This window comes from Macaca thibetana, chromosome 7 (genome assembly GCF_024542745.1).
Source record: "Macaca thibetana thibetana isolate TM-01 chromosome 7, ASM2454274v1, whole genome shotgun sequence".
Classification (NCBI taxonomy): Eukaryota; Metazoa; Chordata; class Mammalia; order Primates; family Cercopithecidae; genus Macaca; species Macaca thibetana.
The window spans coordinates 116,963,873-116,989,383 of record NC_065584.1 but is presented as its reverse complement, the minus strand read 5'-3'; the positions used below and the strand labels follow the sequence as shown (position 1 = coordinate 116,989,383).

Genomic DNA, 25,511 nt, shown 5'->3' with positions numbered 1-25,511 from the left:
CTAAGGTACATACTGATTATCCCAGACAACATGCAGACATCACTAAATGAGAGCAGTTCTCATCAACTCACCATTTGTTTCAGTTAGAAAAAAATCTCATCAGAATTAACTTATCTGTTTGAAATACCTTTTCTTTTCTTTTCTTTTCTTTTTTTTTTGAGGCGGAGTCTCGCTTTGTCGCCCAGGCTGGAGTGCAGTGGCGCGATCTCGGCTCACTGCAAGCTCCGCCTCCCGGGTTCCCGCCATTCTCCTGCCTCAGCCTCCCGAGTAGCTGGGACTACAGGCGCCGCCACCACGCCCGGCGAATTTTTTTGTATTTTTAGTGGAGACGGGGTTTCATTGTGTTAGCCAGGATGGTCTCGATCTCCTGACCTCGTGATCCGCCCATCTCGGCTTCCCAAAGTGCTGGGATTACAGGCTTGAGCCACCGCGCCCGGCCTGAAATACCTTTTCAAATCACACTGAATGTGATTTATTAATAGTGATTTATCAAATTCAGTTTTCTGCTGGATACTAAAGGAACACCTCATTAAGACTAGTGTTTATAGTCTCAAAAAAAAAAAAAAAAGACTAGTGTTTATGCAAATAGTACAGTATTTTAAAAACTTTTGATTGTAAAAATTTCTTTTAAACTGAATCCATACAGATATGTTATTGTTCAGATATTTAGCACTTACATAGAAACTCATTGATCTACTAACAAGTAGAACAGAGACCTTTAGCCAAATGCCTCTGTACTCAGCAATAAATGATTAATTACTGTTTTGCTCTTTTCTCTGGATAAGGCTTTTAAAAATTTTTATTTTCCCTTTTGCTGTTACACCACAACTGGTTTAAATTTTGTTACTATTGCAGAATTGCAGCAGATATTACAGTTGATGTCTCCCTGTGTATACAAGGGAGAGTTTCTCTGGGCTGTGTATATGGGGGAGTGTGGGCCTGACCTGTCACATTCAATTTTTATTTCACAGTCTTATATCTAATGCTGATCATGGCATAATGTAACTAGCTTGGGTTAGTTTCCTCGGTCCCTGACTCTTCAGAGCCTGTTTTCTCTCTGTTTACAGACGGGCCAAGGTTGCTTGGGTGAGTGGTTTACTGGCTTCGCACACAACTGAGCTCCAGGAAAATACACCTGTTGTTGAGGTAATGTCTTCTATGACTGAAATGTGATGAATGACAAGAAATACTGTTGTTGGTTCTGTAATTTAGAACATGCAGCTTTCCTTGACCTTCACTTGATTTTTCTTTGTGGGATTGTGGACATCATTCTAAAACTATCACCTCAACAGACCTCTAGGCTTAAACACAGCAGCTCATCTACAATGTAGTCCATCATTAAAACGGCACAGCTGAGTTAACAAGGCTCGTGAGCCCTACTCATCATTATTTCATTTGTTTTTGAATAGGGCTTTTTTCATTTCCAGTTTTCTTGTAGTCTGTCCAACATTTTATTACAGCTACTGTATTTCCTAGTTAAAGCATACCTTAAAATTCAAAATTCAAATTCTTTGGCTTTTCACCTTGAATTTAGTGTTTTCGTATGAAAGATTACTTTATGCCTGTTCTGTTAATGTATGTTACACTTAATTGGTAATAGACTTTTCTCCCTTGAACTGTGAGAGGCTCAAGAGTCAGCGTAGGTGAAAAGAACGAAGGCTTTTTAGGGGAAACAGCAAGAGGTCCTGAAAGACGTAAAAAAGGGGTAAGGAGTGGGGATTTTGTGGAACTGAAGCTGGTTGTGTGGTATTTGGGGCTTTAAGAGGAATTGGAAAACTTTCTATATCTGTGTTATCCACTATAATAGCCAACTGGTATTTGGAGCCTTAAGAGGAATTGGAAAATTTTCCCTCTGTGCCGTTCACTGCAGTAGGCAATTGCTGGGATGGTATCCCAGCTGTCCTTATAGTGTCTGGGTGGAGATTAATTTAATTTCACTTTATTTCCCTTGCTTACAATTCCATCTCTATTTCCTGCAAACGGTTGGATCTTTGAGATACTAGTAAAATGCCACTAAGTCTAATTTTTTTTGCCTTTTTGGTGGGGGCCTAAAATAAATGAATTGTGACCTATGTGATTACTGATGGTCCCCAACTTGGTTCTCAGAGATGTGTTGAGTAGATTTTTATCTAAAAGATTGAGCATATAGGGCAGTATTACCAGGAAGATAAGAAGGCTTAGGATCTCAAAAATGGGGATTTCTTCTGATGGCTCAGAGGAATCTCCAGTGATATGGAGTAGCTGTAGGAGATGGCAGAGAACATAAGGTCCAAGACAAAGTCCCAAGATTTCAGAGGACATTCCTGCATCATCAGAGCAGGCGTTTGTTGCTCAGGAGCTGTGAAGAAAGAGCCTCTGAATATGTAAAATATGACTGTTGAATTAAATGATTCAGTAGTTGCAGTAGTAAGTAGGATAGATACTTCAGGAAGCTGAGTTAGTGAATTTGAAGATCAGTTGCATGAATTCTTTTAGGATTCAGAAAGAAAGAGGATAAAGATTATGAACTAAAAAGGCATGGATGATAGTTTCAGATTTGTTGTGCTACCTAGTATAGTAGCCACCAGCCACTGCGGCTGTTGAGCGCTTGTAGAACAGCTAGTCTGAATTGAGATGACTAACTTATTGAAAAGAGTACTAAGGGTACCCTGTCATTTCCAAACCCCATTGTTCTACTTGATCTTTTTCACAGCATATGTCACCACCTGGCATTTTATGTATTTATTTCTCTTTCCACACTAGACTGCAAGTTCCTTTGGAACAGGGATTTTGAACTGTCTTGTTCAACACTCCACCCCAATGCCTAGGCAGTGTCTTGTATATATAGATACAGACAAATATGTCAAAATAAATGAAGAAAACTGTATCAGTATGCTTGGGACTCCCCGTAGCAGTGCCTGGAAGATGGTGTGTTTGCTGCTGCAGGAATTCTCAAGGGACTGGGCAGAGGGCATGTGAAGTAACCTGGGACCTGCTGGTCACCCTGGGGGATGTGCTGCCCTCATTCTACTGGTACTTGCTGTTGCTGCTGCTGCACTCCCACTTGGAGGGTTTGGCCCCGCAGTTCCTGAACCCTATGTGTTACCTGTGCTCACTCAGGTTGAGTTCTGTGGCCAGTTTGTGTTCTCAAAGTATTTCTGCTACTCCACTTGTACTTTGTCGACGTTGTATTCCTGGTGCTGCCTCAACGGAGAAGAAAGGGTGGGTGTTAATTCCTGAGCTTCTTGTATCTTTTATTCTGGTACTGTTCTCTTCATGGGTATTTGCTGATGCTTTATTAATGTGAAATGCAAGAACGTAGGGAAAATCATACTTATTTCATTTGAAAAAATGGTGTGTACTGAACTCTCTGGTGAACTGTTTTGAATTACACACACTGTATTGTGAACTACATTTGGTTGGATAGTAGGGAGCTTATATAATAACTTGAAATTGAGCCAGGTGCTCCTTTGTGATGCCATCTGAATTTTGTTATTTCTCAACATCTTTTAGTTCTTTAGTTCATTACTTTTAACGGCAAAAACTGTAATTACTTTTGCACCAACCTAATTCCTGCTGTGAGCAATTGGCTGTGATAATTTAAGGCGCCACTAGAGGTCATTCGAGCACTAGAAAAAAAGTTGTGTACTTTTTAAGAATTTATGTTTCGGCCGGGCGCGGTGGCTCACACATGTAATCCCAGCACTTTGGGAGGCCGAGGCGGGTGGATCACGAGGTCAGGAGATCGAGACCATCCGGGCTAACACAGTGAAACCCCGTCTCTACTAAAAATGCAGAAAAAAAAAAAAAAATTAGCCAGGCATGGTGGCAGGCACCTGTAGTCCCAGCTACTAGGGAGGCTGAGGCAGGAGAATGGCATAAACCCGGGAGGCGGAGCTTGCAGTGAGCTGAGATCGTGCCACTGTGTTCCAGCCTGGGCGACAGAGCGAGACTCCATCTCAAAAAAAAAAAAAAAAAAAAAAAAAATATGTTTTAACTTCCAGAAGCAGGATCTGTGGAGGCTGAGCAGGTACATGGTACCAGGTTTCATCTTGTTCCTGTATTGTTAGAAGTTTCCGCTACAGGATCTGTGGCTCCATTCCACTGGTGATTTTTACCATTTGAGAGGAATAAGAGGAGTGAAAACCATTATGGCCTCTCCACAGCAATGCAGTCAACACCGAGCACGTGACTTCAGGGGATCTGGAACCCTGTGGGGTCCACTGGTGAATCTTTGGTTCATAACTCTTGAGACCAGCTTTCTGTAAAACTCACAATTGGGTGCTTGTAGATAATTTTTCAGTAATCAGTAACAAAATTTCAAGTGTAAGATAAATCCCGAAATCTCTATTAGGTTTACTATCAGTGAACAAGAAAAATTGTGGTTGAAGATCCTATAACCATTTTATTTTTAATTTTACTCATTTATTCATTTATTTTTTGAGACAGAGTCTCGCTCTGTTGCCCAGGGTGTAGAGCAGTGGTGTGATCTTGGCTCACTGCAACCTCTGCCTCCCGGGTTCAAGAGATTCTCAGCCTCAGCCTCACGAGTAGCTCGGACTGCAGGTTCATGCCACCACGCCCCACTAACTTTTGTATTTTTAGTAGAGACAGGGTTTCACTATGTTGACCAGGCTGGTCTTGAACGCCTGGCCTCAAGTGATCCACTTGCCTTGGCCTCCCAAAATGCTGGGATTACAGGTGTGAGCCACTGCACCTGGCCCCTATAAGCATTTTAAAGGCATAGAACCTCATTTTGTTACTCACCTTTGTACCTCACAGTGCCAAGTCAGCAAAGTAATGTGTATTTCAGGCACTCAGTCAATGCTGAAGAGTTTAATGAATGATTAAAAGAATGTTGGAAGAGTATGATGGTGTAATTTGTGACAAAGAGACAGAAAAAATGGAGCAAAAATCTATTTTACCATCCTTGTAATATAATTTAAATCTCTTTCATCTTATTTTCTCATCAACAGCTACAGAAACTAACTGGTCATGATCTCCTTTATGCATTTGGAAGCATTTATTGGCATCTGTGTCTTTTTCACAGAAAAATAAAACTTATCTGAAGCTTATTTTCCTAGATTACACATTTACCACTATGTAATCATTGTGGTTTCTATGTGTAATAATTTAAAGAAATATTACTGATATTAAGCCAATATATTTAGTCTGAAGCATGCAGTGGATATGTTTTAGGAAATTTAATATAGACTCATCAAATTCTATAACTGGAAGGAATTTTTTTTTCTTGTGACCGAGTCTCACTCTGTCAGCCAGGCTGGAGTGCAGTGGCGAAATCTTGGCTCACTGCAACCTCTGTCACCCAGGTTCAAGCAATTCTTCTGCCTCAGCCTCCTGAGTAGCGAGGATTACAGGCATGCACCACCATACCCAGCTGATTTTTTTTTTTTTTTTTGTATTTTTAGTAGAGAGAGGGTTTCACCATGTTGGCCAGGCTGGTCTCAAACTCTTGACCTCAGTCCACCCACCTCAGCCTCCCAAAGTGCTGGGATTACAGGCGTAAGCCACCACACCTGGCCAAAAGGAATATTAACAGACATTTTAGGTTAACTCATTCATTAAATTTCTTTATTATCGGTTGGACATGGTGACGCACGGCTGTAATCCCAGTACTTTGGGAGGCTGAGGTGGGAGGATAACTTGAACCTAGGAGTCTGAGACCAGCCTGGGTAACATAAGGAGACCCTGTCTCTAGAAAAAAAAGAAACAGTCTGGCGTGGTGGTACGCATCTGTGGTCCCAGGTACTCAGGAGGCTGAGACATGACCCCGGGAGGTTGAGGCTGCAGTGGGCTATTATCATGCTACTGCACTCCAGCCTGGGCAAGAGAGCAAGACCCTGTCTCAATTTTTTTTTTTTATTATGGAAAATTTCAGCATATATAGAAGTAGAGAGACTAAGAATAACAAGGCAGCATCATTTGCTTCCAGCAATCGTCAACACTGGTTTATCTTGGTTCATATATGTCTCCTGCTTTCATTCTCTGTCTCTCTTTTTTTTTCTCTCTCTCTCTCTCACTGGAGAATTTTTTTTTTTTTTTTTTTTTTTTTTTTTTGAGACGGAGTCTCACGCTGTTGCCCAGGCTGGAGTGCAGTGGCGCGATCTCGGCTCACTGCAAGCTCCGCCTCCCGGGTTCCCGCCATTCTCCTGCCTCAGCCTCCTGAGTAGCTGGGACTACAGGCGCCCGCCACCGCGCCCGGCTAATTTTTTGTATTTTTAGTAGAGACGGGGTTTCACTGTGGTCTCCATCTCCTGACCTTGTGATCCGCCCGCCTCGGCCTCCCAAAGTGCTGGGATTACAGGCTTGAGCCACCGCGCCCGGCCTTTTTTTTTTTTTTTTTTTTTGAGATGGAGTCTCGCTCTGTCACCCAGGCTGGAGTGCAGTGGCGCGATCTCGGCTCATTGCAAGCTCTGCCTCCCGGGTTCATGCCATTCTCCTGCCTCAGCCTCCTGAGTAGCTGGGACTACAGGCGCCCACCACCATGCTCAGCTAATTTTTTGTATTTTTAGTAGAGAGGAAGTTTCACCATATTAGCCAGGATGGTCTCAAACTCCTGACCTCGTGATCTGCCCGCCTTGGCCTCCCAAAGTGCTGGGATTACAGGCATGAGCCACTGTGCCTGGCCTCTCGCTGGAGTATTTTTAAATGAAATAATATCATTTTATTAACAAATACATTTTTCTAACTGAAAAGGATTAGAAAAATATATAACCACAATTTCATTATCACACCCAATACATTCAACAATAGTCCCTGAATATCATCTAATAGCCAGTTAGTGTTCAGATTTTCTTGATGGTTTCATACATGTCATTTTGTAATTTTTCTTTGAGCCAGGATTATATTTAGATAATGTGACCCTTAAGTCTCTTAATTCCTGGTCTTTTTTTTTTTAGTGTCATTTATTTGTTACAAATTGTCCCTTGTCTTGGCCCAAATTGGAACCTCAGAAGCTTTATTGTACCCTTTTGGTGTTATTTAACAGAGTCCTTTATCACCTGCCTTTCCTTTCTTGCACGTGGCTGCTTATATGTGGACCCTTGGTTCAGTACTTTTTTGGGGGGGGATGGCTTGGGGACATAGGAATTTGTCATAGTTGATGCTGTATTTTTCCTATTGCTTCATAGAAAGTGAGACAACTAAACATGCTATGCCTGTATGAGAGGGGTGAAAGTTGATCACTGGAGTCAGATGTTGTCTGCCTTATTATAAATATTCCCATCACTCTTTTTTTCTTCATACCATCATCTGTGAGCCAGGAACTCATCACTCTTTTATTTCATAGTTTTAACACCATTCGATTATTGTCTACATGTAGTCATCCTTTAAAGTTGCAACATGATAATTTTCTTATTCCGTAATTTCCTTTGTATTTGTAGTTGGAAGTTTTCTTACAGAGGAGCTTTCCGTGATCAACTGTTTGGTTATCCTAAAATAGAGTTTGTTTCCCAAGGCAGGATAAATGCTTGTTTCTCTTCATAGGTCAGTTTTCAGAATAAAGAGTTGGTACCTTAGAATTCTCCATAAGTGTCCAGTGAGATTGATTTTATATTCTTAAGAACTTATAGATGTATATATGTATATGTGTATCATCTAGTCCTTTGCAGTCCTTAGTCTTTTCGATGCTTAAATTGTTTCATCTCCATCCAGTGGGAGCCATTCAAGTTTGCTCCTTTCTCCCTTTGGCATGAGCCTGCTCCTGTCTCTGATGGCTTGCTGGCTTCTCGGCAGTGAGCTTTCTTTTTTTTTTTTTTTTATTTTATTTATTTATTTATTTTTTTTTGAGACGGAGTCTTGCTCTGTAGCCCAGGCTGGAGTGCAGTGGCCGGATCTCAGCTCACTGCAAGCTCCGCCTCCCGGGTTCCCGCCATTCTCCTGCCTCAGCCTCCTGAGTAGCTGGGACTACAGGCGCCCGCCACCTCGCCCGGCTAGTTTTTTGTATTTTTAGTAGAGACGGGGTTTCACCGTGTTAGCCAGGATGGTGTTGATCTCCTGACCTCGTGATCCGCCCGTCTCGGCCTCCCAAAGTGCTGGGATTACAGGCTTGAGCCACTGCGCCCGGCCGGCAGTGAGCTTTCACAGGCTTGTTTTGGGAATAGTCAGTCCCTAGTTTTGAAACCACTTCTATAAAAAATGTTGTTTACTTTTTGTTAGATGTAGTTAGAGAATGCAGTCTACGTTCTCTAGGATTTCTTTTTTTCTTGTGGAGCTTTTCAAAGGTCAGATCTAGGTACTATTGTTTCTTAAAAAGAGAAGAATTCGGAGTTTTTTTATACCTTTCCAATTCAGATTTTTTTATTGAGATGGAGTTTCACTCTTGTTGCCCAGGCTGGAGTGCGATGGCGCGATCTCTGCTTATGGCAACGTCTGCCTCCCGGGTTCAAGTGATTTTCCTGCCTCAGCCTCCTTAGTAGCTGGGATTACAGGCATGTACCATCATGCCTGACTAATTTTGTATTTTTCATAGAGACATAGAGACAGGGTTTCACCATGTTGGCCAGGCTGGTCTCAAACTCCTGACCTCAGGTGACCCGCCCGCCTTGGCCTCCCAAACTGCTGGGATTACAGGCGTGAGCCTCTGCACCTGGCCCCAATTCAGATTTAAAATTTGTTTTTACCTCTTGATTTACAATGTTTCTTTTTCTTCTCATAAGCTAAAAGTCCTGGCTGGGCACAGTGGCTCATGCGTGTAATTCCACCATTTTGGGAGCCGAGGCATGTGGAACACTTGAGTTCAGGAGTTTGAGACCAGCCTGACCAATATGGCAAAACCCCATCTCTACTAAAAATACAAAAATTAGCCGAGCATGGTGGCGGGTGCCTGTAGTCACAGCTACTCCAGAGACTGAGGCAGGAGAATGGTGTGAACCCGGGAGGCGGAGCTTTGCAGTAAGCCGAGATCGCACCACTGCACTGCAGCCTGGGCAACAGAGCAAGACTCCATCAAAAAAAAGAAGAAAGAAAGAAAGAGAGAAATAGAGAGAGAGAGAGAGAGAGAAAGAGAGAGAGAGAGAGAAAGGGACGGAGGAAGGGAGGAAGGAAGGAAAGGAGGAAGGCAGGCAGGAAGGAATACACACACACACACACACACACACACACACACACACTCTCCTACATGTGGCTGGCCGCCTCGCCTCTAGTGCTGGGAATCAGTCGCCGTGCTGTCCTTCTGGAGTCCTGTGTCCCAACAAGAGAAAGCTGTCCCCTGACATTGCCCCTCCAAAGTGCAGCACCTCCAGTGAGCCTCCTTGTCCTGCCCGGCCTGCAGAGAGCCAGCCCCCGCCATCCCTCCCGCCCCCACCAAGCATGGGAGTGCTGTGCAGGCAGCGGTGTGGCCTGACAGTCTCTACCAGTCCTGCTGTCCCTCGGCTGAGAATCACACCCATTTCTGGATGGCAGGGAAATGTGTCCTCTGCTGGCTGTGTTCTCTATGAAGCTCAGGGGAGGGGAAAGGCCAAGCCATTTCTAGGGTGCTGTCGGGAGCGGTGAAAAGGCCATACCCTTTCCAAGGGACACTTTTCCTGGAAAGCCCCTGGAGCTTCCCTGGCTCTTATCCTGTGAAGCCGGCTCTGGCCACCAGGGGGCAGGGCCATGAACGCAGCCTGGAGGGAGCCTGCGGGGCAGCTGGCACTCTGGAGGGACAGACAGAAGAGGCCACCAGGTGCAGACAGGAGAGGGAGGCACGGGGACGGAATGGAAGACGCCTGGGCTGGGTGGAAGTCAGTGCCCTTAGGTGCTGGTACCTGTCTTCCCGGCCACCGCTACATCAGGCTTCTGAGCCTGTTGGCTGTCAGGGCCGGACCGCGCCCCGTAGGCGCCATGGCAGTCCCCGTGGAATCCCCCAGGCGCCACCAGGCAGCATACAGGTAACAAGCCTGGAAGGTCCCCAACAGCCTAGCTGGACATGCCCAAGACACTCTGGGGCTCCTCGTTCGGTGGCACAAACTCCAGGACCCAGTGAGGGAAACGGGAACACACCAGGCCGAGGAGTATGGCTAAATCCGTTTATTCCAAAATAAAAAGCAAAATAAACAGGAGTCGCATCACCAGGGAGCCACGACCCCATGCCCGCCTCCTTCCTCTGTCCTATGCTAGCAATAAATAAGTTTCCAGCCACAAATAATCATTAGAACCTCCTCCCTATGAGCCAGCTCCAACCACCGCTAGATACGATACAGAGGCGGCCCTACCGTCTGGAATATACAAAACGCTACACAGACACAATACGTACCCTGGGGAAGAAGGGCCACCCCAGCAGCCTGTGTCCTCCGTGGTCCACAGTTAGCCCCACTGTCCTGCCTCAGCTACCTCTCTGAATAAGAAGCTGGGAGCCCTGCTGAGGGAAAAGTTGCTATGGTGAGAGTAATGAGGCCGTCAGACCTCCAAACAAACCAACTCCACCAGCCTCTGGCTCTTAAATAACAATCATTGTCATCCAGAAATGTAAGGACTCAGCCCTGGTCAAGGTGGCAAAGGGTCTATTTGTCTTTCCCCATTGGACAGAGGTCTTGTCTTGCTACCCTAATTGTAAAGGGGTGACTGGGAAGGGGTGGTAGGGACATGGTGGCGGTGGAGACTTCAGCCCCACCTCTCCAAGTTTTGCTGACAGGGGCCTGCTTTTAATTTTTATTTTTATCCCATGACTTGTTTTTTAAATCCCAGAACTTCTTTTTCATAATTTTTTTGCAACTTTTCATGAAACTTTTTTCTACTTTTTTGCCAAAGGTTTTTTTGCCACAACTTTTTTACATTTTTTATCCCATAACTTTTTCACCCCATAAACTTTTTTTAATCCCATAACTTTTTCTATTTTGTGTTCTTTTAATAAACACTTGCATAGTTTTATTACAAGTTTGTAAAAATGAAAGAGATTATCTCATGCCAGGCATGCCCAGCATTTGCACAGTATCAATACCTTTAATACCACAGTTTTCAAGACACGCAAAATAAAATTTTAAGGCAAAAACAGCACTTTGCAACAACTTAAGAATTTATTACATTACAGTAGCATGACACCAGCAGACAATAATGCCACTTTAGGCAAAAGTCTTTCAGTATTTCCTTATACATTGTTTACAAGAATTCATAAATTGCTAAAAGTCATTCTAAGAAAACTTGGCAGATAAAGCTTTGGACTGGAATTGGCATTTCTTTCTCTACTTTTCCTTCCCACCGTTTCTTTTAAACTACAGTGTTCATGTTTTAAAATGTTTTAACTTATTTCAGAACATTGATAGCAGTTACTTTTTTAATAGTTATATTATTTTAAAATGACTAAGATAAAGTTTTAGAGAAACTATATTATGGATAGGGCGGATTTACATGTTCAAATTTTCTAAAAATCAGCTTTGGTATTAGAGCTGATTTTTTTTTTTTTTTCATTTCTGGAAAACCTATCAGGTTTAATCAAATACTTTAAAAATGGTTACTATATATTGCAATCTTTAAATAGGTGTTTTGATTCTTCCTAAGAAAATTCAAATTTAGTCAGTTGAACTCACATTTTAACATTCTATGTTTCTGATGAACTCTAACCTTCCAATGTTGCCTTCTAAGCAAATTGAAAGCTGCCTTACACTGAATGAGGAAGAGCACAAATACTTGGCTGAATGAGGTATCGCAAAAGACTGCGTGCACTTTGAAGAAAGACTTAAGTTATTGTCCTACGATTTCCATCCTTTTTAGCTGTTTCTTAAATATATGCCAAATACCTACACAAAGAGTGCAATTTCAGTTAACACAGTAAATTTATTTTCCAGATGGACATTCAGCTGAAATATGCCAGCGTGTGATTTAACCCATCAGCACCTGATGAACACAGTATGGTCAGATTGGTCACAGATGCTAAACACTATCTGAAGGTCATGCCCAGTCACTGATGTTTATCAGGGTAAAAGTGAAGTGATTTCAACGACAAAAGTAGCTTTGAAATAATTTATCAATGTATTCGGAAAACCCAGTTTCAGAATGATAAAGAAAAAAACATTACACAAAATAATGTGGCTAATTCACAGTGGTCCAATTTCTAGCCTGAGGGTTTAAAATGGACTTAAAGTAACGGTCTTTAAACTGAACTCAAAGAATGCAAAAGCAGGAAGTTCAGAAAATAAAAGGCAAGAACAGGACTTTAAGCGCATTTTAAACCCACGGGCTAGAAATTGTACCACTGTTAATTAGTCGCATTATTTGGTCTAACATTTTTTCTTTATTATTCTGAAACTGGGCTTATCTAATACACTGATATATTCATACAATTTGGAAGAATCAGTTGAAGTCACAGGACCCAATATTTGCGCTCTTTCAGTGAATGCAGGCAAATCTGTTATTCATCAGTAAAATCGTATTTTAGTCTCCTGTTAACGTCATATTTATAAAAGTATCATGAGGATGCCAAATGCTGAAAATGGAGATGGTCTAGTAACTAGAAATCCCCACCCCAGGGAGCACACGTACATATCTCCCTACATCCTAATACTGTGATGTGTTTTGGACACAGACATTAGAACCTCATGAAGTTTTAACTGTTGAGTCTTTCCCAAGCATCATCAAGTTATGATTTAGGGAATGTGTGACTGAAATTCATTCATTCCTCATGCATAGGCACGATCACATAAATGCTGCACAAAATATGTCCCTACAAAGTAATCAACAGTGCACACTTGAGGGCAAACCACATATTGAGCTAATGAAGGGCTCACTGTGATTAAGATTGGATCAAACAGTAGCAGAACATAAGCAAATTTTATCTGAATTCTGTAATGAACATACATGCTATAATAACATTACAAAAGCATGGCAGCCTATTCCAAACCAGCGAGAATAGTTCTGTGCAAACAGTGGGTCTTTGGGTGTTTGAACTCCCACCACGTAAGGGCAAACTCGATACACATGCTAATGACCTACAATTATGAAATTAAAAAAGAAAATGCTAAAGGATGCCAGAGTGAACCTCAGTGAAAGCCACAGAGACCCAATCTCTTTTAACTTTTTACAAATAAACTTAAACTACAAACTAGAAACACAAATAATCAAGAGTGGCTCTAACATTCAAATGAACTAAATGAATTGTGTAGGAGATTAACCCCATAACTTTGTTTCTTTTTAAAAAGTTTCTTGACCAGCTCTTTGATGACGGTGATGTTTATCTCCTTCTTCTCCGCAGCCAAGCCCAGCAAAAGAACGGCACGCAGCGGTTGCTGCCCAAGCCTGGGTGCTCCTGGTGCTCCTGGTGCTCCTGCGCGATGGGCTGTGCAGTGGGGTTGTCGTGGGGAGACCCCTCCCTGGCCTCTCCTTGCCCAGTCTCGGCGCTGACGCTGAGGCTCAGCTCACAAAGATCTTTGGAGAGAGGGAGGCGGGGATCTGAGTGCAGCGCCAGCACCCCCTGCTCCTGCCTGCCCGCCCCGCCTGAGGGCTCTATTCACCGCCATGCTTGTGGGCAGCCCCAAGCTCCTGGGGGGCTGGGGCTCCTGGACGGGGCTCATGAGCAGGGTTCTGGGCAGAGATCAGGAGTTTGCTGTGCTTGTTGTTGTAGTCGCTGCCAACCATAACAGCATCTCCTGCAGCGCCAGCAGCTTCACCTGGAGGGAGGGGTGCTCAGCTGTCACACCGCTGCCGGCGCCCACCCCCACGCCCACCCCCACCCCGGCAGAGATGTTGCACACCCTACCTTCATCTCCTCCCTGTGCTGGACCAGCCTGATGATGTCCTCCTCCCATTGCTGCATCCTCGGCACTGCCCCCTGCCTCTGTTAGAAGCTGATGAACATTCCTGCGGGAGGACAGGGCTCAGACGCTGGGGCCCCTCCGAAGGCCCTGCAGCTCCCCCTGCCCTGCCCTGGCCTCCCACTCACTGATGGCATCTCTCTCCCCAGTATTCGATGAACGGAAGTTCGGGTTTCTCCACCAGCTCACTCAGGTCCGCCATCTCCTCCCGGTGGTCCATAAAGCCGCTCTGGAGCCAAAATAATGGGGTCACATCTCGGCAGAGACCTGCCCTCAGGTGGCATTTTCAAATAAGTCATGGAGAAGCTGGAGGTGAGTCCTGGCATGGGCCAGCTTCTCCACGACTTCCTGCAGGGCCCGGTGGGTCTCCGCACTCACAGACTCGCCCCCAGTCCCTGGGGCTGGGACCGCTGCCTCTGGCTCCTTCTGGGCCGAGGCCACCAGGTAAGCCAGGTGCTGGCAGCACACCCTCTGCTCTGTCACCCGCTCTCGTAACCGTGCCTGCTCCTCCTGGGCACTGGCTCCAGCGGATTTGAAACATGCCACCTGAGGGCAAGACGTGAGCATTCTTGTAGGGACATACACAGAACAAACGGGGCAGAGGGGTGGAGCGCAGCCCCTTCCCTTGGGGCCTCAGTTCGTCACAGGTGAAATGGTGTCTGACCACTGGCTCTCGGAAGGGATGAGGGTCCAGAGAAATCAGAAGGCAGGGAAAGTAAGAGCATAAAGGGGTCTTGCAGGGACCACAGAGGAAGGTGGCAAAATCGGTGCGGGGGGAGTCAGGCTCACCATGGCCTCCCAGCTCTCCTGGTCTTCTGGGACGCTCGGCATGGGCCGAGGTCCCTCCTCCTCCTCACTGTCCAGATGTTCTCCTCCATCTCCTGTAGGGGGTGGCCAGAGGGCTCCTCAGACAACCCAACAAGGCAGGTACTGTGGGCCCACCTCTGCCTCCACCCTCACTATGTAACCCTGAGCCAGCCCCTCCTAGAGAGGAATAAGCTACTGTTCTTTATTTATTTTTTTTTATTATTATTTATTTATTTATTTATTTTTTTTTTTTTTTGAGATGGAGTCTCGCTCTGTCACCCAAGCTGGAGTGCGGTGGCCGGATCTCAGCTCACTGCAAGCTCCGCCTCCCGGGTTCACGCCATTCTCCTGCCTCAGCCTCCCGAGTAGCTGGGACTACAGGCGCCCGCCACCTCGCCCGGCTAGTTTTTTGTATTTTTTAGTAGAGACGGGGTTTCACCGTGTTAGCCAGGATGGTCTCGATCTCCTGACCTCGTGATCCGCCCGTCTCGCCCTCCCAAAGTGCTGGGATTACAGGCATGAGCCACCGCGCCCGGCTACTGTTCTTTATTTTTCCTTTTAAGTACCAAGATCTTGCTATACCGCCCAGGCACAGTCCCACTACCGGTCGGTGCAGGAGTTCTGACCTGCTCCGTTTCTGACCTGGGCCAGTTCAGCCATCCTTAGGCAACTTGGTGGCCCCACCGCTCCCAGGAGGTCGCCATATTGATGCCGAACTTAGTGCAGGCACCCGGTCGGCATAATGACCAGCTGTTCTAAAGGTCTCTTCCAACTCCTCAATCCTGTGCTGCTAACAGTCCCCCCTTCCTCCTGGGGCTCTGTCCTCTTCCTCTGAGTGGCCTCCCGTACCTTCCCCAGGGACAGCCATGAGGCTCAGTTGGTCCTGCAGCTGCTGATTCTGCTGCCTGGCAGCCTCCAGGTGCTCCTAAGGGGCCAGGAAAGAGTGACAAGGCACTGAGTTTGCCAGGTCGTCCCCCTCATGGTCCCGTCTTCAGCAGCTCCCTCCCTGGGTCTCCTGTAACTTTCAGCGGGCCATCTCGGCCACCGCTTTGCCCCAAGCTTCCTGCTGCTGCAGCTGGTTCATTAGCTGGGTCTGCTGCAGTAACTGCCTGTGCAGCGCCTCCTTCTCAGAGGTCAGATGCTGATAGGCGGCCACCTGCTGCTGATAGGTGGCCACGGACTGCTGCAGGTGACCCAGGTAATGGTCTGGCTGCTGCTGTAGACTCTGAGCCTTTTGGCTCTTCAGCTCCACCTGCAGGAAGACCCTGGGTGTGAGGGCAAGTGGCGGCTGGCTTCCAGATTCTGGGCCCATTAATAGGGTGGCGAGGGCACTGTGGGGCTCTGTCGCCTGCCCAGGGCCCTGGCCCCTTACTCCAGGCCTAAGTGACTGTCTCCCTTTCCTAGAACCCCATGCTTCCTTCCTCAGCCTCAAATCTCATACCCTACTTCACCATTTAAACTGTAGGCCACAGACTGGTGGAAAAGCAGTGGGAGCCAGCTACCATCTGCTAAGTGTGCTACAGGCCTAATGCTTTCCATGTATTATCTAATTTAATCCTCAGCTCCTCTGTAAGGAAAATGCTACCTTCCTTTTGAAGTTAAAGAAACAGAGGTGGCTGGGCGTGGTGGCTCATGCCTGTAATCCCAGGACTTTGGGAGGCTGAGGTGAGCACATCATGAGGTCAGGAGATCAAGACCATCCTGGCTAACACAGTGAAACCCAGTCTCTACTAAAAAATACAAAAACTTAGCTGGGCATGGTGGCAGGCGCCTGTAGTCCCAGTTACTCGGGAGGCTGAGGCAGGAGAATGGTGTGAACCCGGGAGATGGAGCTTGCAGTGAGCTGCGATTGCACCACTGCACTCCAGCCTGGGCAACAGAGTGAGACTCCATCTCAAAAAGAAACAGAGACTTAGAGATGCAAAGTACTTGAATGGTGATCAGTGGAACCGAGGTTGGAATCCAGTTTCAATCTAAGGAGCATTTTTGTTTTGTTTTGAGACAGAGTGTCACTCTGTGGCCCAAGCTGGAGTGCAGTGGTGCAATCTCAGCTCATTGCAACCTCCATCTCCTGGGCTCAGGCGATTCTCATGCCTCAGCCTCCTGAGTAGGTGGGATTACAGGCATGCTCCACCTTGTCCAGCTAATTTTTTTTTTTTTTTGTAATTTTAGTAGAGATGAGATTTTACCATGTTGGCCAGGCTGATCTCAAACTCCCGACCTCAAGAGATTCTCCTGCCTCAGCCTCCCAAAGTGCTGTGATTATAGGCCTGAGCCACCGTGCCTGGCATAAGGAGCCTCTTATCCCACTGTCTGTTCCCCTATGATTGGGGGGCTTCATGCCTCTAGCTGGGATGATGATGTCCAGACCTGGGAGGAGCCCAGGGCTACCCACCTCTAAAAGTCAGAGGGCAGGAAGGAAGAAAGGGTCATAAGACTGCCCTGGAGGGTGCTGAGGTCACCTGCCCCCAGGCCGGAGCTGCTTCTGGCCTGGCACCTCCCCTCCCCAGAGGCTGGTGCCCGCTTCCCAGCCCTTCTTGGATGGGGTGGGGGTTACAATCTACTTCACCTCGCCCAGCGTCTCCTGTAGCTCCTCCACTTGCTGCTCCAACTGCAGTGCGCTCTTGTTCTCATTGTTCTGGACAGAGAGAAGCAATCAGCTGCCACCCACTGCAGCTGGGGACCCCAGAAGTTGGTGTCTGACTCCCATGGCACGGGGAAGGGTGGAGGCAGGTTAGAAAAATCATCCCCTCTCTCCCACAGCTACCAGAGCAGGGCTGTGGCTCACAGGTGCCTTTAAAAGTAACATTTCACGTGAGGGCTACACTGCCCCATTTTACAGGTGGGGAAACAAAGCCCTGGAGGGCTAGGGAGGAGGGCAGGCTCCGCAGGTGGGGCAATGCAGCAGCTCCTCGACGCCGCTCTGTGGCTCGGCCAGCTGCTGAAGCCTCTCCTCCTGCTCCTGAAGCCTCTCCTTTTGTGGCTGGTTCAGGGGACTTACGTGTTGATGGTTTTCCACGTGGGCCTGGAGCTCTGCTGACACCCTCTCTAGTTCCTTCCTCAGGTGCTGCAGCTCCTCCTCAGCGGGCACTGCTGGGGGCTCCGGGGGCAGGGGTTTAGCTGAGAAAGGAAGCAGACAATAAGGGCCTCTGGATTCTCAAAAACAAAAACAAAACAAAACAAACAACAACAAAAAAAAAACCCTCCTCTTGGTGCACAGCTCCTCTCAGGCTCCCCAAACTTGGCCTCACTGCTAATGATTCCTCGCACCCGGATGGCAGCCAATCTTCCAAACCACTTTCAGATGGAGAGCACTGTGGGTGGCTGACAACGGGCCCTCTTTGCTGATGGGGACACTCAGGCTCATGGAGATAACAAGACTTGTTGTTTCCTGGCACAGACCTCTTTCCTTCTGCCTCAAAGCCTTTCCATCCACCCACCTCCCTGGGGCATTCTAAGCCACCCCCAGAGCCCCCTCCGATGCCAGGCCTGCTCCCAGGTCACATCAGCCCCATCGTACCCATCTGGTTTTTTAGTTTCGACAAACTCCTCTCCAGCTTCTCTACCAGACGCATGTGATGCTGCTTCTCCTTCTTTAGTGTGCAAACCTGCCCAAAGCACAGGGATAAAGGGCCCTGGAGAGAGGGGCTGGTGGCTGGACAGGCTGCCATCTCCCTCTCTGCCCCCACCTCCACAAAGCCCCGACCCATGACCACCTCTTGCTGTATATTCCCATGTTACAGATGCCCAGAAACATCCAGTGACCTATCTAAGGTGGCGGGGCTGAAGGGTCAGATCTCACCTCCTGGGACATTTTTCTCATCCTCTGCTGCCACCGGGCCCTCTCTCCTTTTAGATGTTGAACATATTCGTCTCTCACTAGATGGGCTTGTTTGAGTGAATCCTTCATCTGCAAGAATGGGCACAGAAGTTAGGAAGGGCTGTCACTGGTCCTCACCTGCTCCTGGCCACCTGTGGTCATCTTCCTTCCCTCCCTGCCTCTGCAAAATCTCACCTGTGTCAGCTGAGCTTTCAGCAGTGCCTGCTCCCGTAAGGACTGCTCTAACTTCCACTCCATACGTGCTTTATTGCGGCTCGAGGACTGGATGGTGAAGAGTGAGAAGTTTCTATCTGGGGAACCTGGGCCATTCCATACAGTGCCCCTTAAACAGGCTAGGGCTAGGCTTAATATGCAACTCAGTCAGTAAAGATCGAGGCATTTCCAAGTCTGTGGTCTGGTTTTTAAAAGAACTCAGTAAAGTTGGAAGGGACAGGGAAAGAGATCGAATTTACAGCTGGCTAACAGAGACCCAGAGAGATCAGATAATATTGCTATTGTTATTACTGTTATTACTACCACTGTCTGAACCTTTATGGAGTGTTTCACCAGGTACCATGCTAGCAATCCCATTTATTCTCACAACCACCATAGGAGACAGTTACTATGATGACCTCTATTGTGTACATGAAAACACATGGAGTATTTGAGGTTAAGCACTTGCCTAACATCACTTAGGCAGAGCTGGGATTTGAACGCCCAGCTCTATCCAATTCTCTAAGCCCATTTTTCTTGCTGGGGATGGGGGTACAGATAGGAAGGGGAAAATGAATCTTTTGTTCACTGTTTGAAAGGATGATACATTCGCATAGTTCAAAACTCAGAAGGTACAGAAGGGAAGTATCTCCCAGCCACCTATGGCTCTCTCCTGAGTTTTTTATGAACCTTGCAGACATGTTTTCTGTATATTATCATAGTATGTACACACACATACACACACACACACACACACACACACACACAGGTTTCCTCTCTCTACAGAAATGGTAACATACTAAAGGTACTCTTCTGTATCTTCACGAGTAAAGTACCCAACCGCACCTAGGACTTGGCCAAGACCACAGCCAGGTAAGGGCAGGGCAGGCACTTGGCCTCCAAGTTCAGTGTCCAGTACTCGCTCCCCACCGCACCCCCCAACTCACCCACAGCAGCTGACTCAGCCCCAGGCTGCCTCTAACAACCAGACACAAAAGCAGTGAGGAATGGCCATGCCGCCTTCTGGGCAGGACACTCCATCCTGCAGAAGGGACCTTTAGGCTCACTCCTCCATCTGCGAAGCCGGGCTCCCAGGGGACGGGGCAGGTGGTCAGACTCACTCTGTCCGCCTTCTTCTGAGTGGCGGTGACAGCAGACAGAGCCCGCTGTAACTCTCCTTTACGCTGCAATGAATGTTGCAGGCGGGCAGCCAGATCCTTGGTCTGTTCTGTAATGACAGATGTGAGATGGGTCCCAAAGGACTCCCCTAAAGACCTGTCAAAGTGCCAGGCTGAAGGATGACAGGGCGCCCAGATTCCCACCTTCAAAGTATCTGAGCGAGCGTTTCGTGCGATACAGGTCCGTACTTAGTTTCCCTTTCTGTGCGTTCAATGTCTGGATTTGAACCTTTGGGAGAAAAGCCAAGCAAGTGCTGGAAGAGAAGGAAAGAAACATTCCCCGGAGGACAGGAGAAAACTTCACACCCTCCACTCACCTCTAGCTCCCTTTCGGCTTTCTGTTTCTCATTGTTTGCCTTCTTTTCCTATAGGAAGAGGAAGACAGAGCTCTTACCAGGGGGAGGCAGAGATGGCACAGCAAGAGACATGCCCCCAGAATGCCACCAATGCCCCAGGACAGGCCCACCCATGAGACCAGGTTATCTGGGACCCTGTGGGGATGGGGTAGAATCTGAGGGGTGAGCCTTCTTCCCCAGGCTGGGAGTGGGTGAGACGAGACTGGGGCCTCTACATCTGAGTGCCCCCCAAACCCAGCCGTCATGTCGCGAGGAAAAAAAGAAATCACATTACTTCTTCCAGCTGATGTTCCACTTGTTTCTTCTGTTGTTTCTGTGGGGAGAGTCAAATTAAGGTGATGGAGGGTGGCCCCCTCAACTCTATTCTCCAGACCAGGAAGCGGTAGGTGGGGCCAGGAATGGATTTTAAAGGCAAAGTTCTCAGACCCAGTGGAAACACGAACTGGTCAACTCTCCTCAAGCTCCCAAGGACAGAGGATTTGGGTCTTTGTTGGTTTTCACCCATAGCCACAGAACTCAAAGTCTGAATGTGGAATCTCTTGAGAGGACAGGAACACAATCCTCTAGAGATGGAGTTGGAGAAAGGCACCCCCCTCCTGCCTGCTTGTGATTTAGAAAAGTGTGTTCATTCAATAAACATTGACTGAGCACGTACGGGCCAGGTACGGCTCTTCACAGCAGATATAGGATGGAAAAGGACAGACAGCAGCCCTTGGCCCTGAGGTTTCCATTCTAGGCGGCCTTTAAATCTCGGACTCTCAGAGCTAACAGAAACCTTAGATACTCACTACCTCCTCTGGAAACCCGAGTCCAGAAAGGAGAGGCGGCTTGTCCAGAATCAAAGAGCAAATTAGGGACTGAGTCACGGCAGAAATACAGGGCCCCTGACAACCAGTCAGGCTTACACTCCCCCAAGAGGCAACAACCCCAGGGCGTGTGTAGCAAGGACTTGAGCAGGGGTGTGTGGAGAGGAGAGAGTTGGCAAAGAGGGCAGCAAAAGAAGAGCCATGGTACGTGCTCTGGGGTCCCTCCAGGTGAGGTCTGGGTGCCCCAGCTCCCTATTTGCCCTTGGCACCAGGGGCCCCCAGTCCCTTTCTTCAGGGTCCCAAGGGGAAACTGGAGCCCAGGATTGTCAGACTGGAATCAGGGGACCCCACTGGACTCTTACCAAAGATTTGATGGTGTTCTTCAGGTGACTGATTTTGACAGACCTCGAGTCCAGGGCAGCTGCTAGTTCTGGGGACGGGCTCTGAGGCACATGCAGAGAGGAGGAGGTGGAGGAGGAGTCGGGGGAGAGGTAGAGAGAACAATCATTAGGGCTGGGGTGTGTGTGGGCTGTCTCAGCTGGCAGAGAGGCACCCAGTCCCTGCTGTGGGAGGAGGTTGGAGGATTGGCCTGCAGGGTCACTGCCCCTCCACCCAGAGCCTCTTACCTCCAGATCCTTGAGGGGTGCAGATGACATAGGGCCCTCTCCGTCGATACCTGTTGCTGACTACAAGAGGTGAGAGTGCACATGGAGATGTTCTGTCCCCCTCAGTGTCTAAGCCCTCTGACTTCCTTTTTTCCCCATCAATGGGCAACATTTTCTTTTCTGCCTATCTTGGACCCTTCGTCCCATAACTCCTTTGTGCCAACCTCTCTCATGGTTCTTATCTCCCCATCATCCCACCCTGGGGGCCTTTCTGTGACTCCTGATGGCAAATGGCTGTTCTCATTGTCCTGGCTTCCCCTTGAGACTGGGGATGAGGAAAATCAAACAGCAATGACCATATCCTGGTGTCCTGGGTGTTTACAGTAGGCCATGTACTAGGGATTAACATAAAACAATAAGCCGGGCACGGTGGCTCAAGCCTGTAATCCCAGCACTTTGGGAGGCTGAGACGGGCGGATCACAAGGTCAGGAGATCGAGACCATCCTGGCTAACACGGTGAAACCCCGTCTCTACTAAAAAATACAAAAACCTAGCCGGGCGAGGTGGCGGGCGCCTGTGGTCCCAGCTACTCCGGAGGCTGAGGCAGGAGAATGGCGTAAACCCGGGAGGCGGAGCTCGCAGTGAGCTGAGATCCGGCCACTGCACTCCAGCCTGGGCGACAGAGCCAGACTCAGTCTCAAAAAAAAAAAAAAAAAAAAAAAAAAAAAAAACCTAAAACAATAACAAATCTCATTTAAAATTCACAAATGGAAGTCAAACAATAATACCACCTCTATTACACAGATGTGCAAAGAGAGACCCAAAGAGCTCAAGCAACTTGCCCTAAATCATATCCCTAGCAGATGGAGAGGCAGGATTCAAAACCAGAATTCTGAACCAGTACCCAACAGTCCATTCACAATCTTAACAATTACCCTCTACTGCCCCTTGGGCCCCCTGTCCCCAGGAGCCTGGTCAGCCAAGACTCACATCCCCAGGTGAGTGGGAACCACCAGAAGTGGCTGTCTCAGGGACACTGCCATTTGTTTTCCCGTTCTTCTTCGCTTCTGCTGGACCACCAGGGCTGTTTCTCTGCCAATATTCTTTTAACTGTGGGAAAGAAGAGCAGTAATCCTCATGAGAACTATCGGCCCCTACAGCCACATCCTCCCTTATAGTTTTAACAAAATGCTCTTATACACCATCTGATTTAATGACACCAACAACTGTACAAGGTGTTGTCACCATCATTTAGTGACTGAGAGGGATTGATATAATGGCTAGGAAAAAAAAAAAAAAAAAAGAAAAAAAAGGTGATACTGGAACTTCGAAACTCAGTCTTCTGACTCCAAGCTCTGGGGTTTTGCCAAGAATCAGCAGCTGCCAGGGACCAAAACCAGAGGTAGAGGTAGAAAAGTAAACATTAGGTAGGCAGGCACTGCATGGTTTAGAGTCATACATCCTCACACATCTGTTAGTATCAAGAAGTGCACCAGTACCTCTCAAACTTTTATATCAATGTGTCCTCATGGCAGAAGGCAGTCTTTCTGTTAAATCTGGGAATTCATCAGAAAGAGGACAACCCAAGCCTCATTTCAGAGAGAAGTCTGGTATACTCTCAGAAGCCTATGTGACTGTCATCCCTAAGTACATTAATGTTTTTTCTCCTGATCTCAAGAGAATCAAGGGAACCTGATGCTTCAGAAAGATGTCTCACATTTATCCCGTGGCACTCAAAGTTCCCCAGGTCAAGATAATATGAGGAAGATTCAAGCTGTCAAGTTCAGTTTCCCAAGATCTATTCCACAGAAGATGAGCAAATCTCACTTCAGAGACCACAGACTGAAGGGCAGTCTGGTCCCAGAACCATGGAGAATTAGAATATGAGGTGGAGAACTCAGAAAAAAAATGTTAAAATCTCTCTGGAAAGTAGAAGCCTGGGAGAAAACCAAAACAAAACCATTCTCCTATCGCCACCCAGAGATACTGTCAACGTTTTGAGCTCACGGGGGAAGTGTAGGCTTTTCCCCCTGTCAATGTCTATGTTAAGGGAGTGAGGCAGCCTGAAACTGCTTGCTCCTAGATCCCATAGTCTCCATTCCCCTTCCAGCTGCAAATTTGTGCTGTGACTAGAGGAACAAGAAATGGGGTGACAACACTTAGGGGACTGGGTCATAAGATCAAAGGCCGGTCTTCCAGTAATGACAGTTAGTAGGCGGATTGTGACATCACTACATTCCACTCCTCCTGGTTGGGGGTGGGGCACATCAGTGCAATGTCCGAGTCCCACTCCACTATGGGGGAGGGAAACACAGGGTTGGGACCCAGGTCCTTGCAGACACCAGCACAAAGAGCCCAGGGAGTTTGACCTTGAGGCAGCAGGAGGGGAGGACCGAGTCTGCAGTAGGGAGCCCCAGGAATCACCAGCCCAAAGTCACCCAGGGACAACTGGCGAGGGTGGGGCCTAGGGCTGGAGGACCCAGGTGCTTGGAAACGTGAGCCCAAAGAACCCAGGGAGGTCAAGTTTGGGTAGGCAGGAGGTGAGAGCCCAGTAATGGAGTGGGAAGCCCCAGTAGTCACGCACCCAAAGTCACCCTGGGGTGATTGGTGAGGGCAGGGACTGGGCTTCTTGCTGAAGGGGCAGGGCTGATTGACAAGACTTTGGTGGGGGCAGCCCAGAGGTGCCCGGGTTGGGGGGCCCAGTTTGGTGTGCCTCAGGAGTGATATGGACTCTGGTAGTGGTCTTGTCATCAGAGGGGATCTGTGGCTGGGTTGGGGGGCCATGACCTGGTGCATTTTTACCTTTCTCTTGGCTAAGGCCAGTTTACTCTGTCGAGTTTCTTCTGCCATCGCAGGGTGGGAAGGGAAGCGGGATTGGGGCCACGTCAGCAAAATCCCAGTGAGCACTGATCAACGCCTCCAGTCACCTACCAGGCAGCTGAGTGACTGAACCAGAGGAGGCGTAACCAGGACTCCAGTAGAATGCAGAAAAGGGGCGTGGCCTTAATGCTCCAAGCCCATTGGTCAATGAGAAGATGAAAGGGAATTGGGGCGTGGCCAATCAGCAGGCAGCAATGTGTCCAGAGGGGCCTGTGGCTCACAAGGAAAGCTGCCCGTGCAACCACTGTCCCCACCCACTCAGAGAGAGGGAAGGGACCGCCCAATCTGGGAGAGGGAAGGGGCCGGCTTTTGTTTTAAAAGCTTTAAAAATTTTTTTTAAAAAGTGTGTATACTTTATATATGTGTGTGTCTGTGTGTGTGTATGTGTTCCTCCAGAGCTGTCTTCATTATCCAGCTTCTATGCAACGTCTTTGATTTTGGTCTGTATTTTTCATCTTCAAATACAGTACAAAAATTACCAGTATTACCTTAATTGAGATACAGAGCCTATAAAAATGGAAAATCTATAGCATGCTTGATGGTTAATGAAACAGACTATATTATCCAACATTCCAATAAGATAAGATTATCACAATGATTTCTCTTTTTTGCAAAAACATTTGTTTTATTCTCTTAAGTTCTTGTTACGATTTTTTTTTTCTTAAACAAGAAACAAGTCTAATTATCTGTAAAAACACAAAGCTTTTGTGCTGGGTGCAGTGGTTCACGCCTGTAATCCCAGCACTTTGGGAGCCCGATGCGGGTGGATCACAAGGTCAGGAAATCGAGACCATTCTGGCTAACATGGTGAAACCCTGTCTCTATTAAAAATACAAAAAATTAGCCAGGTGTGGTGGTGGGCACCTGTAGTCCCAGCTACTTGGGAGGCAGAGGCAGGAGAATGGTGTGAACCCGGGAGGCAGAGCTTGCTGTGAGCCAAGATCGCACCACTGCACGGCAGCCCGGGCTACAAAGAGAGACTCTGTCTCAAAAAAACAAAACAAAAGAAGAACTTCTATTTCTCTCACTTTATAATAAAATTTTAACATCTCCTCCTGGGATTCCACTAAGACTTATTTTAGACCTTATTCTGATCTCCCTCTCCCCCTCAACCCCACCAA

General features: G+C 47.4%; 1 protein-coding gene across 1 annotated transcript; it reads right to left on the bottom strand.

The window, feature by feature from the left end:
- Positions 1-10,983: 10,983 nt before the first annotated feature.
- LOC126960125 (golgin subfamily A member 8S-like) lies at positions 10,984-24,399 on the bottom strand. Its single transcript, XM_050800133.1, has 19 exons — positions 24,313-24,399; positions 22,501-22,620; positions 21,531-21,590; positions 21,267-21,347; positions 20,373-20,411; positions 20,060-20,107; positions 19,887-19,971; positions 19,686-19,792; positions 18,547-18,633; positions 18,334-18,441; positions 18,052-18,139; positions 17,438-17,651; positions 17,101-17,170; positions 15,381-15,456; positions 14,514-14,605; positions 13,853-13,953; positions 13,670-13,770; positions 13,425-13,580; positions 10,984-13,338 (listed from the first exon to the last, which is right to left on the bottom strand). The coding sequence occupies exons 1-19, from the start codon at positions 24,358-24,360 to the stop codon at positions 13,145-13,147; spliced, it is 1,875 nt and encodes a 624-aa protein (XP_050656090.1). The 5' UTR covers positions 24,361-24,399; the 3' UTR covers positions 10,984-13,144.
- Between the last annotated feature and the right edge of the window lie 1,112 nt (positions 24,400-25,511).

Coding starts and splice junctions, on each gene's coding strand:
- LOC126960125 (XM_050800133.1), bottom strand. CDS start 24,360: ATGGCAGAAGAAACTCGACAGAGTAAACTGGCCTTAGCCAAGAGAAAG. Junction 18,442..18,546: donor TGAAAGCTCAGCTGACACAG/GTGAGATTTTGC, acceptor CCATTCTTGCAG/ATGAAGGATTCACTCAAACA. Junction 18,140..18,333: donor TGAGAAAAATGTCCCAGGAG/GTGAGATCTGAC, acceptor TGCTTTGGGCAG/GTTTGCACACTAAAGAAGGA.